Source organism: Eretmochelys imbricata, chromosome 11 (genome assembly GCF_965152235.1).
Source record: "Eretmochelys imbricata isolate rEreImb1 chromosome 11, rEreImb1.hap1, whole genome shotgun sequence".
In the NCBI taxonomy this organism is placed as follows: Eukaryota; Metazoa; Chordata; order Testudines; family Cheloniidae; genus Eretmochelys; species Eretmochelys imbricata.
The window spans coordinates 42,411,937-42,430,019 of record NC_135582.1 but is presented as its reverse complement, the minus strand read 5'-3'; the positions used below and the strand labels follow the sequence as shown (position 1 = coordinate 42,430,019).

The window sequence follows — 18,083 nt, the reverse complement described above, 5'->3', positions numbered from 1 at the left end:
AATGAGATTTTTGTTGTTGTTATGACATGCTGCATATCATGACTGTTTTTTATTTTATTGTTGGAAATGATATGATGGCTGTCTAACCAATAGCTGGTGGACTTAATTAGCACAACAGTCAGGCACATTTAATTACTCCTGGGGGAATTCTGCAACTTGGCGCATGTGCGGAATTTATGTCCCCCGCAAATTTCTTTGCTTCCCCGCAGAAAAAAATGACTTTCTGACAGAGAAGCAAAGGGAAGCCACAAGGGTGGTCATGCAACTCTTCTCAGCAGTATGTTTCAGGTTCCCAGGGCAGCCGGCAGAGAGGTAAATCACTGTGGGGCAGGGGGCGGGACTGGTGAAGAGAAGACCCGGCTGGTGGCTCCTACCCTCTGCCTGTCTCCGCTGCTATTCACAGCTGGGCTGGAAAGGATGGGACTTCCTCTTCCCCTGCATGGCACCTGGGGCCTGTTCAGACCCATGCCAAGATTTCTCCCCCTGCTGCAGGAAGCTCTGCAAACCCCCCCCCCACACACACACACACACCCTCCGTTGCAGGGAGAGGTATCCCTGTACAGGGAGCTGCTCCCCCATACACCCACACCCCATGCATCCAGACCCCTCATACTCAGACCCTCCCACCAAGCTTCACCCCCTTCCACATGCAGGAAACCCCCCCATGAGCCCCACTTCCCCTGCACCCTGGACTACCCCACCGAGCCCCAACCAGCTGCACCTGGATCCCCACCCCATGCTCCCAGCATCTAGACCCCGCTGAGCCCCAACCACCATCGTCTGGACCCACTTGAAGAGTCCCATTACTGTTGCACCCAGAACCTCCAACAAGCTCCTGTGCATCCAGATCCCCCTGCACCCAGACCCGCACTGAGTTGCCCGTACCCAGATTGCCCCATAAAGAACCCTCTCAACCCACACCTGGATCCCCCCATGTTAAGCCCCTCCACACTTGGATCCTGTCTGTGACGGGTTTGGTCAGAGAGACCCCCTCCCCCCTTGGGACTCTTACCTGACATACTGGAATTACCTCTGAGCCCGTTTTCCACTGCCAGCTTGGGACTCCAGAACCCTGCCTCGTTGAGCCAGACATGCTAGCCTGCTGCAACACAGACCCAGGTTTGGTCTACGCCCCCAAAACTGCAGACTTTAACCAAAAACTGCTCAGCAAGTCACCTATCTCCAGCACCCAGACACCCAGCTCCCAATGGGATTCAAACCCCAAATAAATCCATTTTACTCTCTATAAATACAGTGTAAACTCATAAATTGTCCACCCTCTATAACACTGATAGAGAGATATGCACAGCTGTTTTCTCCCCCAGGTATGAATCACTTTGGGTTAATTAATAAACAAAAAGTGATTTTATTAAGTATAAAAAGTAGGATTTATGTGGTTTTAAGTAATAACAGACAGAACAAAGTAAGTTACCAAGGAAAATAGAACAAAACACGCAAGTCTAAGCCTAATACAGTAAGAAACTGAATAGAGGTAAATCTCACCTTCAGAGATGTTCCAATTAGCTTCTTTCACAGACTAGACTCCTTCTTAGTATGGGCCTGATCCTTTCCCCTGGTACAGTTCTTGTTAGTTCCAGCTCAGGTGGTAACTAGGGGATTTCTCATAACTGGCAGCCCCCTTTGTTCTGCTCCACCCCCTTTTATATCTTTGGCACATGGCGGGAATAATTTCTCTCTCTGGGTTCCCACCCTTCCTTCTGAATGGAAAAGCACCAGGTTTAAGATGGATTCCAGTTCAAGTGATACGGTCACGTGTCCTGTGAGATCCCAAACCTCCATTCTTTCTGGCCTGAGTCACAGGAAGGCTTACAAGTAAACAGAGCCTTTTACAACCAATTGTTCTAGTTAATGGGAGCCATCAAGATCCTAAGCCACCATTAATGGCTCTCACTTTGCATAATTACAATAGGACCTCAGAGTAATACTTCATATTTCTAGTTTTAGATACAAGAATGATACATTCATACAAATAGGATGAACACATTCAGTAGATTATAAGCTTTGTAGTGATACCTTACAAGAGACCTTTTGCATAAAGCATATTCCAGTTACATTATATTCACACTCATTAGCATATTTCCATAAAATATATGGAGTGCAATGTCACACTGCCTTGCTGGGCCTACCTGCCCACACAGAGGAGCAGGGCCCTGGGGTGTTTCTGGGACAGGCCAGGTCCTTGCGCTGTGTTGGCATTGGGTGCAGCCTCACTGCTGAGTCTGTGTCGGGTGGGGGGAGGAGGGGGCTGCACAGTAATCTCCCACCTCTGTGTAGCCAGTGGCATGTGCTCCCCAATGCCATGCTAGAGCCTCCACATTTACCTGACAAACAAAATTTTCAGAATTTTTGTAAAGGATTTTGGTGCAGAATTTTAAAATTTTTGGTGCAGAATGCCCTTGGGAGTAACATTTGGTAATTTGCAAAATAACTTAAATTAAGATCACAGCCTCCCTGCACTGGTCCTTAGTGTGCAAGATATGTGAGTTTTAGTGCAGTTTTTAGTTGTTATCACCACCTAGTGACTAGAATAAATGCCTTGAAAGAGGATGAAAACATATAATGCTGCGTTCTAATCCTCCTCTAGGTGACTTTGTAGCGTAGATGCTTTTGGATTTGAGAGTTTTTAGTTTTAGTCTCAGCAGAGGCAGATTCCTCAAACCAATCTGTGATGGAATCCCTGGGATGGTCTGTCTGATATTAGTAACACTAACCTGATGGATTATAAACCTCAACAGGTTTGGAGGGTTTTTTTGTTTTTCTTTGCTTTAAGAAAGGGAAGAGTTGGAGAAGCCCAAAGAAAGTCTATCAATATTCTAAGGTATATTTAAAAGGCATAGTTATACTGTGGTCGCTTCTTATCATTCCAGTCCTTGATGAAAGGTGCCAGCAACATTTTCAGCAATCCTAGAGACAGCACTCGGGTATTTCTGTTATTACTTTGCACATGGCCCATGATATTGATTGTGGAGTCATCATAATGTATTGGATTTGTCTGTGAGGTTTTTTTTGGAGCTTAAGGACCGGGTTTCTAGTCTTGGATGAGATGTGTGTATTAGGTTCCTGTTATTGTATCTCTTGTCTACAGCACAGGATTCATTACAGTGTGTGCTCAGATACTGGCCCTTTTAATTTTTATATATAAAATAGCGGTAATATACAGTACTTTCCTGAAATAAAATGCAAAGAAATTAACCTTGGATTGCAAAGATCTATGGTCCTAAAGTGTCAAAGCCAGAGACCCTCATCCTTTTGATTTGTAATGTGGTGCTTTGTCTCACTGTTCATTAGTGTTACAAGCACCTTCATTGTTTGCAACTACAGTAGGTACATTTATTATTGCACCAACAGAAGTTAACATAAGAAGGGCCATGCTGGGTCAGACCAATGGTCTGTCTAGTCCAGTATCCTGTCTTCTACCAGTGGCCGTTGCCAGATGCTTCAGAGAGAATGAACAAAGGAGGGCAATTTATCAAGTGATCCATCCTCTATCATCCAGTTCCAGCTTCTGGCAGTCAGAGGTTTAGGGACACCCAGAACATAGGGTTGCATTCCTGACCATCTTGGCTAATAGCCATTGATGAACCTATCCTTCATGAATTTATCTAATTCTTTTTTGAACACACTTATGCTTTTGGCATTCACAACATTCCCTGGCAATCCACAGGTTGATTGTGCGTTGTGAAGATGTACTTTTGTTTGTTTTAAACCCGCAGCCTATTAATTGAATTGGGTGGTCCCGGGTTCTTGTGTTAAGTGAAGGGGTAAATAAGACTTCCTTATTCGCTTTCTCCACACCTTTCATGATTTTATAGACCTGTATCATATGTACATCCCCCTTGGTCATCTCTTTTTCTAAGCTGAACAGCCTTGATCTTCTTAGTCTTTCCTCATTTGGAAGCCATTCCATACCCTTGATCATTTTTGTTGCCTTTCTCAGAGCTTTTTCCAGTTCCAGTATATCCTGGACAAAGTATTCAACATGTAGGCGCACCATGGATTTATGTATTGGCATTATGATATTTTCTGTCATATTATCTATCCCTTTTCTAATGGTTCCTGACGTTGTTGGGGTTTTTTGACAGCTGCTGCACGTTGAGAACTATCCACAAGGACTCCAATATCTCTTTCTTAAGTGGTAACAGCTGATTTAGACCCCATCATTTTGTATGTATAGTGGATCTGCTGTTTTCCAATTTGCATTACTTTGCATTTATCAACACTGAGTTTCATCTTCAATTTTTTTGCCCAATCTCACAGTTTTGAGATCCCTTTAACTTTTTGTAGTCTGCTTTGGTCATAACTATCTTGAGTAATTTTGTATTATCTGTAAACTTTGCCACCTTACTGTTTATCCCTTTTTCCAGATGATTTATGAATATGTTGAACAGCATTGGTCCCAGTACAGTCTTGGGGAACCCCTCTATTCTCTCCACTGTGGGGGAAAATGACCATTTATTCCTACCCTTTGTATCCTATTTTTTTAACCAGTTACTGATCCATAAGAGGACCTTTCCTCTTATCACATGACTGCTTAGATTCCTTGAGATTCCTTGAGTGACCTTGTCAAAGGCTTTCTGAAAATCCAAGTACATCTTATCGACTGCATCACACTAATCCACATGCTTACCATCACCCTCAAATAATTGTAATAGAATGGTGAGGCATGACCTCCATTTACAAAAGCCATGTTGACTCTTCTGCAATATCATGTTTATATATGTGTCTGATCATTTTGTTCTTTACTATGGTTTCAACCAGTTTGCCTGGTATTGAAGTTAGGCTTACTGGGCTGTAATTGCCAAGATCACCTCTGGAGCCTTATTTGAAAATTGGCATTATATTAGCTACACTCCAGGACAGGATTACTGGACTAGATGGACCTTTGGTCTAACCCTGTATGGCCGTTCTTATGTTCTCAGTAGGATTTTACTTCTGATTTTTAAAAGATGTCTTTTTGTCTCTATCTATCTCTTTTCCTCTGTTATTTAGCCATGGTAACACTTTATTGGTCCTCTTGCTGTTTTTGTTTTGTTTGGGGTGTACATATAGTTTGAACCTCTTTTATGGTGGTTTAAATTAGTTTCCATGCAGCTTGCAGGCATTTCACTCTTGGGACTGTTCCTTTTAATTTCCATTTAATTAGCCACTTCCTTTTTGTGTAGTTCCCCTTTTTGAAGTTAAATGCTACTGTGGCGTGTTTTTTTGATATTTTTCCCTCCCTACAAGGATGTTGCATTTAATTAATTACAGTCATCGCTTTTACTCAGCAGTTCAGCTATATTCATCTCTCAGACCAGACCCTGTGTTGCCACTTAGGACTAAATTAAGAATTGCCTCTCTGCATGTGGGTCTCAGGACTAGCGTCTTCAAGCAGTCATTAGTGATGTCTCTAAAGTTTATCTCTGCATCCCATCCTGAGGTGACATGTGCCCAGTCAATATGGGGATATTTGAAATCCCCCATTATTATTGGGTTTTCTATCCTTTGTGACCTCTCTAATCTCCCTGAGCATTTCACGAGCACTATTACGTCATGGTCAGGTGATTGGTAGTATATTCCTACTGCTATACTCTTATTATTCAAGCATGGAATTTCTATACACAGAGATTCTACGGTACAGTTTGATTCATTTAAGATTTTTATTATATTTGACTCTAAGCTTTCTTTCACATACAGTGTGCTCCCCCACCAGTATGACCTACTCTATCATTCCTATGTATTTTGTACCATCGTATTACCATGTCCCATTGATCACCATTGTTCCACCAAGTTTCTATGATACCTATCTTATCAATATCCTCATTTAATACCAGGCACTCAAACTCACCCATCTTAGTATTTAAACTTCTTACATTTGCGAACAAGCACTTATAAAATTTGACAGTATTTAGTTGTTTGCCTTTGTTATATGATTGAATGAGACTCGTTTGTTTGATAGTTTCTCTTCAGCTCCTACCTGTACTTTGTCAACTTCTATCCTCTTCACTTTACTAGTATATAGAGTTTTCCTTTTAATAAATTGTCCCCTATTGGATGTGTCTGTCCAAACTATGCACCTGTTGGCCTCCCCCAGCCCTTCGTTTAAAACTGCTATATGATCTTTTTAATTTTACATGCCACCAATCTGGTTCCATTTTGGTTTAGGTAGAACCCATCTTTCCACTATAGGCTCCTCCTGTCCCAAAAGGTTCCCTGTTCCTAATAAACCTAAATCCTTCCTTTTGAACACCGTCTCATTCACGCATTGAGACCCAGCAGTTCTGCCTGTGTAACTGGCTCTGCACAAGGAACTGGAAGCCTGTTGGAGAATGCTACAATGGAGGTCCTGGACTTCAATCTCTTACCTAGCAGCCTAAATTTGGTCTTCAGCGCACCTTTCCTACCTTTCCCTGTGTCATTGATACACGCATGTGCCCCAACCACCAGCTCCTCCCCGGTTCTGCATATCCACCTGTCTAGACGTCTTGAGAGCTCTGCCACCTCCACACCTGGCAGGCAATTCACCGTGTGGTTCTCCTGGTCATCACAAACCCAACTATCTGTCTTTCTAATAATTGAATCCCCCATTACAGTTACCTGTGTCTTCCTGCTAACTTGGTTTCCTTCCCCCACCCCAGAGGTATCCTCAGTTCAAGAGGATACCATGACATCATCTGGAAGGAGGGTCCCAACTATGGGATCATTTCCTCTCTGTTCCAGCTTGATGTTCTCACTGATTTTATCACTGATTTTATCCTTTCCCTTTTACCACTGATGTTCACTGATTTTATCTTTGAGCTGCCTAGATGCATGCATTTTATTTGTAGTGTCATTAATTTGCAATGACTTACCCAAACTGCCTTTGTTAGCTTTTTGCCATAGCATTTACATGAAGACAACAAATTATTTCCCATTTAACTCAGTTGAAGGAGTTAAGATTTTCTTATAAGTGAATAGCATGACTATTCCCTCCCGCCCCTCTTGGTATGATGACATAGTAATTGTGCAGGCAACTGCAGCTATGAAAAGACTGTATTAAGAAACAGGATGGTTGTGGTTTGCTGTCAGAACTAATTTTCCTGTTGACTTTTTTTTTTTAAACAGGAAATTGAAGAACAAAGCTGCATATGTCTTAATTAGCTCTTCTGTTAAATTTCAAATTTTAAATATTGAATTTTAGTATAAGAAGATTGGGAATGGATAGTATTTTGTTCACAATTTTATTTGATGATCATAAGAGTTGGAAATATGCAAAACTCTGAAAAGAAATGCCCAGAACTGACTGGGATAGTGTCAATTAACGCCTACTTCTGTCTGGAAATATTTCACCTGCTAATATTAGAGGTAACTCCTACAACTACAAAGATCAAAGAGCATTTCTATCAGTTTGGTTTGACAGCGCTGTGTGTAGACTCAGTAAGTTAGTCAGCTTCTCCTTTCATTTGCATTTGTGTCTCACAGAGCAACAGGAGAGAAACTTTTTTTAAAGGAAAATATAAACCTACAAACATTAGGAGAAAGACTCCAAGGCAAAAGTAGTGCCTGAAACCATTTTGAACTCCATTTTCTCCCCCAGTTAGTTAGATTTCAAGATGTGGTGTGTTCTCCCCCTTTCTTCTCCCTGTTGAAGACTTTAGGCAGTATTGATTATGGTCCCATTTCAGGAAATTACTTACACACATCAATGGGACTGAAGCACATCTTTAAAGTTAAGCACATTCCGAAGTGCTTTCTTGAACTGCAGCCTATGTAAATTCCTTCTCTCCTCTCCTCTCCTCTCCTTTCCTCTGTGTAGCATGGATTTTGTTTTAAGTGTATTTGGAATGCTTTTTATGACTTTACAAATAACTAGGAAAATAAGTTGTTTTTCCTCTTTGAAACACACTAGCATCTTAAGATCTCTATTTCTCTAATAGAAATCTCTATTTCTAAGCAAGATTTTTTCCTAACACACCTAAACCTTCTTGTCATTTCTGAGATATTACAGAATTGCAAAGTGGTGACTCAAATCCAGACTAACAGCTCAGATAATTAAATTTCCCTTTTCTAGCATTAATCTGATTTTAATCCATGTATGCTATCTAGCATGAGGTAGAGCTGAACTGAGTAGAATGTGTTTTATGCAAGTCTTGTTTTGAGACTTCAAAAATAAGTGTGGAAAAAATAAGCTTTGTGTATTCCTCTGCATAACTACTGTGGGTAATATTGCTGTCAGCACGGAAGCCTGGAGGGTAACTTTTATGCCCACTCCCATGACTTTTTACCTGTTCTGCATAGGTATGTTTTGAGTGACCGACAGTGGCACCTTCTTCTAATGCCTGTTTATTTGAACAGGCAAAAGAAAAATATATGGGAAAAGGAGGCATCTTAAATAACAAACTAGCTTCCTGTTCCAGAAACCACTTCCTTTTAAATGTGTGCTTGTTACCTCCACTTACCTATGGCAGTGAGGCAGGCAAGTGTATAATGATCCCATCTGTGGTGTTCTCTTCTTTCCTGCTGCTGCAGCTTCTGGCCCAGGAATTTGGTCTTTCCTTCATTCAGCAGCAGTCAGCATGTTGACCCCATCCTGCTTCTCCCTCCTTGTCTAGTATTCAATGGCTAGGCTTCTCCGGAAAGGAGCAGCTGATTATAGAGGTAGCATTTTCTTTGCACTACCAATTCCCTTCGTCTTCCCATTCCCCCACCATAGGACTTGCTGGCAGTCTGTGGGACCTTCAGCCATAGTTGGCGAATCATTGATCTTAAGGATACCTCTAAGCTAATGCTTCTGAATGCAGCTGTGAAAAAACAAATAGAAAAGTTCTAGCACTTCTGTTCCGAAATGCCATCTGTCAACACTGGACGTGCACAGAACCTTTTTTTTTGCTTCTTAAAGTCTGACCTATACTTTCGCCTTAATGAGATCTGCAAAAAACCCAAGGTTGAACGTTTTACTTCCATCTCTTCGAATTATCCAAGCATGAGATTTCAGATCACGGGAATGATGGGAAATCTGTAGTGTGTTTTCCTCAGAAGCCGAAACACTCGGGGGTAGATCTACACGTACGGTGGCGTGTTGAGTACAGACACTGCACATCCAGCTAGCAAGGGTACAAATATCAGCATAAATGGTGAGGCGCAGCTAAGGCGAGTAGAGGGCCCTCCACACCGGGGCCCCCATGTGTGTACCTCGTACAACCCAAGCAGTGCCACCTACCTCTGCCCTGCCATTTTTAGCAGTGCAGTGTCCTGCTGCCTGCCTGCTGCGAGAGCCTATCTTCGCTGCAGTGAAAGGCTCTGGCAGGAGGGAGGAAGCTTCTGGAGCCTTTCGCTGCAGCATGTAGCTACACATGTAATGCCTATACTTGGCACACCACCATAAGTGTAGACATAGCCTAGGAGAGGCTGCAGAGGGGTAGTCTATTCTCTCTCAGTTGGGCAATTTTGTGCAATTCTCTTCCCCCCTCCGTGTTTATTCATGAAAGTGTCATTTGTGCCTGTCGCTGATAACTTCCTGTCACAGTATTTGGTAGGAAATCTTGCTCTCTTCCACACCCACTCAGTCTGTTCCTATACCAAGCTGAGATTTTTCTTTTTAAAGTACGTTGTACTGTGAGGTCTGGGTTTCTGCTACAATAATACTTTGCATTAATATGGTGCTTTTCATCCTTGCAGATCCCCAAATGCTTTGGGCTAAACTGCCCCTTACCCGGCCATGTGCGGAAGTAAGGCACCTTCAGCATGGCCAGGTAAGGGCAGCACTGACTGCAGCTCCAGTGGAGTGAGGGAGAGAGTGGGCTGCTTGCCTGATGCTCCCTCGGTGAGGAAGCAGGTGGGCAGTGAGAGGAGCCGTGGCTGGGCATACTACTGGCCCGCCAGAGTAGCTGGCCAGGCACGCCGCAGGGAGTAAGGTGCTCCCAAAGAGAAATTAAGTAACATACTTTCCCTCCCCCATACCAGTCACGTAGGGTAAATAGGGAGCAGAGAAGAGGCACAACTATTTCCTGGCGAAGCTAAACGTTTCCTTTAGTCAGGGATGGGCATGAGCCTAGTGTTTTCACTGTAGCCCTTGATAAAATACAAGTTGTAGATGTAGCAATACTTGCAAGCTCCATCGTTTAAATGGCTCTTAGGGGACTGCATCCTTCTTTAAGTATGAATTTAAAAGTTCTAATAGCCATGGGTGTTTTTTCAAAGTGATGCTTGGAGATTTAGCTGTGTGACAATCCCTGAGACTTATCCTGCAGTGCTTGCTCAGGAGAAAATCTCATGGGATTCCATGGGAACTTTGCCTGAGCATTATTTATTATTGCACGTTCTAAAATGCAGAATAAGGGCCATCAACAGGAAGTGCACAACTGAATCCTCACACACTGCATATACATTGTGGTGGTATTGCCCAGTAATAAGACATCTTTACCTGATCTCACCTGGAATTATCATAGCTGCAAGCCACTGAAATCTTGTGTGAACCCCCAGTTTATGTATGTCACTACTGCTAATACTTGTAGCTGTTTCTTGTCAAAGTTTAAAATATGAAATATTCTCCTAACACTGATTTATGCTCAGAAAATGTAGCTGCTAAATCTGTTAGCTAAGCAGGTGGTTCGGCAGTCAGGATAAAGTGTGAATACAAAGGTTATAGATTGGTTACTTTACTGTATCTCATTGTTGTTGACAGGTTTCATAGCAATATCGGGAAAAGATCCACGATAGACCATGCCTGTCCCTCCCCCTCCAGCTCCTCCACCTCCCCCAACTCTTGCACTGGTAAGTTTCAACTTAGAAGTAGTCACATGAAATATAAATGTAAAATATTTGTTGTTACAGTGCACCATGTGGGTCATATTTAAAGGGGCAAATTCTGGACCTTTGTGCACAATCGTGTATCTCGGACTCGGGTGAGGGATTCCCTCAGTGGTTGGAGAATGTACGCTTTGCAGGAATACAATCCGTGCTGCTACTCCTTCCCCCTGACTGACTGCATTACTGTCCGCACCTGCTCTGCATCCCCTTGCTCCCTCCATACAGGTCAGTTAGTCTAATATACGGTTTCTCAACCTGGGGATCATGGCCATGTTTCAGGAGGTTGTGACCACCTTCTCTATCGTTACAGCTACATGGGAGGAGGTTCGTGAGACTTTTTCTCTGTTGTAACATGAGGCCATCCTATGGAGAAGGCTGAGAACCATTAGGCTAACCATTGGTCCTATTCGATGAACCAGTGGCTTTGATCCATCCCTGTCCCACTTCCCCTTTATGCTGCCGCTGAAAGCTATGCCACACAAAGGGTACAAAGGCGTTCTGCTGTCCCCACTTCCTGGGAAACGTCCATGTTACTGAGCTGGCAAATCAGGAAACCATTTCAATGATCATTAAATGATCTCAAAACAAATTAGGTTTTGGGATCTTTTCTCAGCTGCGGTTTTGCAACGAAATGGATCAAAGAAGGGGAGAAACCTAATGCAACAAATTGAGTCTGAATGAGTAACATGTGTTTTCCGTCAATCATGAGAGGCGTTAGAAACGTCTGGAAAGGTTGGAACTCTTATTTTGTATACCAATACAAAACATTTCCTCTCTTTTTCTAAACTTGTCATTACCCTTTCTGAATGCTGAGGTAATGCAAAAGTTACACTCTGAAAAGACAAAGCAGATGCAACTGAGGTTGGGAATCTTAAAACCTTGACTGGAAATCAGAAAGGCCTGTGATTTTTGAAGTGGAGGATCAACATTTTCCAGATAGATTTTAATGAAGAGAAAACAGTAGCCAAATGCTTAATTTCCATCCGTGGCATCCAGTGTTTGGACATGATGTACTTCAGTATGATTTTTTTTTTTCAAAAACTTCAATTTTTCTGTGCAAGTCCGCGGTGTGTATGGTTTGCTCTTGTTCATTCTCCAAAATAGCAACCTTTTTATTTTCTTCCATCTTTTCAATTATATTTTTAAATTGAGATTTCTAAAAAAGACAGATCTATCTTGGCTTCATATGTATCAAACATGGACTCTGAATGCTGGGTGGAAGAGAGGACTGTTTCAAACTAGACCAGTAGTGTGGCAATGGATCTTGAGTGCTGAAACAGAAGTAGATTTTTGGGGACCAGAATCTTTGTTTGCAAGGCTAACTGCTTTTAGTGCCACGTTTGCAAGAAGGAGACTGTGACACGAAACTCATTTTGACTGCTTTGGGGTTAAAAACAGAGGTATCCATTTCTCCCCTTACTTCAGCAGGTTGCTGCAGTTTTATTTCATATCTTTATTTATTGTTTCATTTTGCAGGCAAATACCGAAAAGCCTTCCTTAAACAGGTCTGAACAAGCAGGGCGAAATGCTCTCTTATCTGATATTAGCAAAGGAAAAAAGCTAAAGAAGGCTGTTACTAATGATAGAAGTGCCCCTATCCTAGATAGTAAGTACAATTCTGTTTATTTTAATGTATTTAATGAATGATGAGTTAATATGCAAAATTAGAGTAGTTTTTATAATCAAGAGGTGAAGAGATGCAGGGTGGTCAAGCAAAATAAATTATTGTAAAATGGTCAAATAATTTGCTATATTAATTCATGTATTAAATCACTTGAGATATCCATTACTGTTTATAAAGTGTGTATATTAATTTGTGTGCTAACTCTGGTAAATCTATAGCAAAATGTAATTGGCACAACTAAGTGTATGGTGGGGAATGGGGGAAAAAAGTGTCTTCCTTTCGAGTTTCGCAGTACATGCTTATTTTAAAGGCAGACTGCAGTGATTTTTTTAAGTTCTTCTTTAGATGGCTATAGAAAAATATTCTTAATTTCAAAGCCGTATCTAAAAATATCTTCACCCACCACTGATATGAAATGGTCGGCTGTTTTAATAATTACAAAAGGAACTGCATCTTGATGTCAGGACGGGATGATGAGAGCTGCTGGTGTACAGATGAATGCAGATAACTGGCTCTGTGGATGAAGGGAAAGCAGTGGACGTGTTGTTCCTTGACTTTAGCAAAGCTTTTGACGCAGTCTCCCACAATATTCTTGCCAGCAAGTTAACGAAGTATGGGCTAGATGAATGGACTATAAGGTGGATAGAAAGCTGGCTAGATTGTCGGGCTCAACAGGTAGTGATCAGTGGCTCCATGTCTAGTTGGCAGCCGGTATCAAGTGGAGTGCCCCAAGGGTCGGTCCTCGGGCTGGTTTTGTTCAGTATCTTCATAAATGATCTGGAGGATGGTGTGGACTGCACCCTCAGCAAGTTTGCAGATGACACTAAACTGGGAGGAGAGGTAGATATGCTGGAGGGTAGGGATAGGATACAGAGGGACCTAGACAAATTGGAGGATTGGGCCAAAAGAAACCTGATGAGGTTCAACAAGGACAAGTGCAGAGTCCTGCACTTAGGACGGAAGAATCCAATGCACCGCTACAGACTAGGGACCGAATGGCTCGGCAGCAGTTCTGCAGAAAAGGACCTAGGGGTTACAGTGGACGAGAAGCTGGATATGAGTTAACAGTGTGCCCTTGTTGCCAAGAAGGCCAATGGCATTTTGGGATGTATAAGTAGGGGCACAGCGAGCAGATCGAGGGACGTGATCGTCCCCCTCTATTCGACATTGGTGAGGCCTCATCTGGAGTACAGTGTCCAGTTTTGGGCCCCACACTACAAGAAGAATGTGGAAAAATTGGAAAGAGTCCAGCGGAGGGCAACAAAAATGATTAGGGGACTGGAACACGTGAGTTATGAGGAGAGGCTGAGGGAACTGGGAATGTTTAGTCTGCGGAAGAGAAGAATGAGGGGGGATTTGATAGCGGCTTTCAACTACCTGAAAGGCGGTTCCAAAGAGGATGGCTCTAGTCTGTTCTCAGTGATAGCAGATGACAGAACAAGGAGTAATGGTCTCAAGTTGCAGTGGGGGAGATTTAGTTTCGATATTAGGAAAAACTTTTTCACTAGGAGGGTGGTGAAACACTGGAATGCGTTACCTAGGGAGGTGGTGGAATCTCCTTCCTTAGAAGTTTTTAAGGTCAGGCTTGACAAAGCCCTGGCTGGGATGATTTAATTGGGGATCAGTCCTGCTTTGAGCAGGGGGTTGGACTAGATGACCTCCTGAGGTCCCTTCCAACCCTGATATTCTATGATTCTATACACCCAGGATGGGTGGTAGAAGCAGTCTGCATTCCACAGGTACCACTGGCCCTTTGGCTCTGAGTAGGTGTCTGTATTATATGGATGGAAACACTAAACCAAAGAGAAGATCCAGAAAAATATTTAATTTGCCTAAAAATATCTGGTAAAAGCATGTACTTTTCCCTGAATCTCTGATCTTCCTGTTACAATGCTTTAAAATCTAATCAGTCTGATAACATTTAATATGAAACAATTACATATTTATGTACAAGTTATCTTAAAAATATCTCCTGAATTATTTAATAATGTTCTACTTTTGATCAAGTGCATGGAAATGCTCTTTAAATCCCATTACAGTCTTTCTGTAATGCACTAAAAGTCTCTGCACAACAAGACAAAAATATGTGCAGTGTTGGGATAGTGCCCAAGTTGAGTCCTTATTTATGAATTGACCTTAGTATCTCTAAGCAAAATCTTAGCCAAACTTCCGAATCCGAACCTGGGAGGTGTCGCTCTGATGCGTGCAGTTGCATCATGCTGAGGTGACTCCTATGACTTACCTAGCTAGACATTTTTGTTCTATGCATGCAGAGGTGCTAACAGGCTACTTCACCTTGAATAAATATGTGCTAACGATATGTGTTAGCATCTGTTCCACCTTGTATTTTGTTGGGATGCTCTGAGTATCTGTCCCAAATCTGAAGAAAAGCTCTGTGTAGCTTGTTCGCTTGTCTCTCTCACCGACAGAAGTTGGTCCAATAAAAGACATTACTTCTTTCCAGTCTGGGGACAGAAATGCTGTGTGGCTCAACCTGCTAGATAGTGTTCTGATGCACTGTAGCAACTCTGTTGCATGACGGGCTACCTGTGCTGGAAGAGGTGCTCCATCCAGTTGAGCTGCTGCAGTGCATCAGAACTCCACTTGGCAGATGCAGAGGAGCCTGGAAAAGCACCATTCCTAAGGACTCTGGGAAGGTAGGAGAGAAACAGGAAAGAGGATCAAGGGAAACAAAAGCCCGTCCCTTTAGTAGGTCGTGGGGCCACTGTCTGGTGACAGAAGGCATTTCACAGCCAGATCAGCTGATGGGAAACACATTGACAGGCACTCAATCCGGACTTCCAAGGTGGGGGTGTAGAGAAATACAGCCTCGGCTAGCCAAGCATGTTTTAACCCTGGATTTTAATGGGAAGATGACTGAAGAACACCAAAGCACTAAAAGGAATGAGATCTCTTAAAAGTGAACCAGAAAAAACAAGCAAAGCAGATCTAGGGCCGCATTCAGCAGGGTGCCTAATTTTAAGCAAGTGGGTATTCCCACTGAAAGCTAGACACATGTTTCACTACACTGCTGAATTGGAGCTACCATGGCAAGGCAATCAATGGGAATGAAAGGTAGATTAAATAGTAATGTTAAAGGTGATGGGATCTATTTTCTTGTTTGCATGAGTTAGTAAACTATGAAAGATTAAAGTCTTATAGCATCCGATGAAGTGAGCTGTAGCTCACGAAAGCTCATGCTCAAATAAATTTGTTAGTCTCTAAGGTGCCACAAGTACTCCTAGTCTTATATCAGGAACTCTCCAGAGGTTTACACCCTAAGCGAGTCAGAGCTGAATTTGGCCCAGGGTGCCTAACAAAGGGGAAGGGTGCAAGTGAGCATTTCTCCATAAATGCATCTTTTCTCTTTAAGAGAGAGACTACTGAATAGTGTGTCTCATTCACAGACCTGAAAACCCTTTACAAAAGATGGGAAATACCATTTTCCCCTTTTTAAAAACATTGTGGAAACTGAGGTGCAGAGAAATGACTTGCTCAGGTTCACATGGTATCAGTGACAGAGCAGGGAACAAAACCTAGGTCTCCTGATTTTCCCCATCCTGTGCCCTGCTCATTGCACCATGCTGCTCTAAAGTAGTCCCTTGCCTTTATTTAGCCCCAGGAAAATACTTTCATGTGCCATTTCAGTTACTGTGTCAATATTTGTCATGGTCAGAATAGAGAGAAGCATTTTTATATTATGACCTGTTCCGCCTGTTAGAAAAACAAGCTAAAATCCATTCCTAGGCCTTCCCAAAACTGTCTAAAAACAAATCACTGATCCCTTGAGGGGCTTTGTTCAATATGTATTTGTGGCAGCAACCCCATTGGTGACTGAGGTTTGTGCAAATTCCAAGCCTCCAGATTGGACAGACCACCACCAGGAAGGACAGGTCTTCCATCTATAACCAAGCCTATAAATCTGGGGAAGGTGGAGAAGGATTAGGGACCAACGGCGTGGGGAAAAATGGAAGCCCAACATTAAAAGTGTGGCTGAATACCACGTGGAATTCTCAACACCCCAACCTATTCTAGTCCCAACTTCTGCTTTGTGCCTGCTTCATAATCCTGTGGTCCAAGACAGCTACAAGGAGAAGGAGAGGCTATGAAAAATACTGGCTATGTTTTAAAATTTCTGATTTTTGTTTCAACAGAACCCAAAGGATCTGGTGGCGGCGGCAGTGGTGGAGGAAGTGGCGGAGGAGGAGGTGGTGGCGGTGGTGGCTATGGCGGAGGTGGACCACCTGGCTTAGGAGGCCTGTTTCAGTCAGGAATGCCAAAGCTCAGATCTGCAGCAAATCGAGATACAGGTAAGGAGGATTTCCCAGATCTGTGAATTCAGTCAAGAATCTTAAAAGCTTTCTAAACGATAAATTTACAAAAACTTTCATACAAGAGTAATAAAATAATGCAAGAGTTCTTTGGCTCAGGGGATACCTCCAAACATATGTAAACAAAATACAACTAAAATATCATTAAGGGGTTAACTTTAAACTCTCACACACAGTAAACTCTGAGGAAAACCAGCATTTGCTCTTGTGCCTCAGTATTTCAGTCTCTATAGCAGGTACGGTCATCCATTGAGTAACTAGGGACAAGGAAGGGAGTTAAAAAAAACAAACACAGTTTCAGACTTAAATTTGGCTTTGTGTGTTTCATTCTTAGTGCTATGTTTTATAGGGATATTTGTGGGGGAGAAGTTAAATTCCTTCCTTCCACCACTCCTGAAGGTATTACTGAGAAATAAAAATCTCGGGGATTGAGACCTCACCTGTGGTGTACAGTAATAAGGGCCAGATCCAGTCCCTTACTCTGTGTGTGCGCACCCTCAAAGTGTAGTATCCAGAGGATCCCAAGCTCGAACTCCCTTAAGCCCTAGAGAAACTGGCCTCCTCTTAAACTGGAGGGCCCATTTAACCCCATGGGGGCATAATTTACCTGTTAAGGTATGTGTCAAACATTCCATCTGGCTGCAATGCAAGCTGTCAGCAGCAGCATAGAATCATAGAATCATAGAATATCAGAGTTGGAAGGGACCTCAGGAGGTCATCTAGTCCAACCCCCTGCTCAAAGCAGGACCAATCCCCAATTTTTGCCCCAGATCCCTAAATGGCCCCCTCAAGGATAGAACTCACAACCCTGGGTTTAGCATGCATGCATTAGCTGGATATACACACTTTTTTGTGTTTCACAGGTTTTCAAAGGAGCTGCCCCATGGAACAAAGCAGATTCTTTGGCGGGCAAGATTTATAAAATTGGGGATTTGCCACTTGTTGAGGAAGGTTGGGCCCTAGTGATTATTGACATGAGAGGATATAATGGCTCCACCTAAATGTGTACTTAGGATGCTGTTAATGGCCTATGCTCATTATAGATCTAACTTAATCTTTCAGCACATGTTGACACAAACACAGACTTTCAGAGGTGGTTTTATCTATGTTAGCCTGTGCTGGGAACTCTTCTTAATCCAAAGGTTCCCGGCATAATAGGCCAGTGTTTCTTCAATTGCAAAACTGCCTCTTCCAGAGAAACACAAGAAAATCCATAAAAAATAGATATTGGAAGAAGGGAGAAATGGGAGAGTTTTTTTCTGGATTACTTTCAAGTCCTCTTCCTTTTGCTGAATTCTAGTGATCAAATATTGATTGAAAGTTAAGACGCTTCTGCTCAC

The 18,083-nt window shown here is 42.6% G+C and overlaps 1 protein-coding gene across 1 annotated transcript in view; it reads left to right on the top strand.

The window, feature by feature from the left end:
• Positions 1-18,083, top strand: part of WIPF1 (WAS/WASL interacting protein family member 1) — a 77,052-nt gene that overhangs the window by 44,828 nt on the left and 14,141 nt on the right. Inside the window, exons 3-5 of the mRNA XM_077829884.1 lie at positions 10,664-10,752; positions 12,265-12,394; positions 16,567-16,722. Coding sequence (XP_077686010.1) covers positions 10,702-10,752; positions 12,265-12,394; positions 16,567-16,722 — 337 coding nt within the window. The 5' untranslated portion in view covers positions 10,664-10,701. The remainder of the gene's footprint in view (positions 1-10,663; positions 10,753-12,264; positions 12,395-16,566; positions 16,723-18,083) is intronic.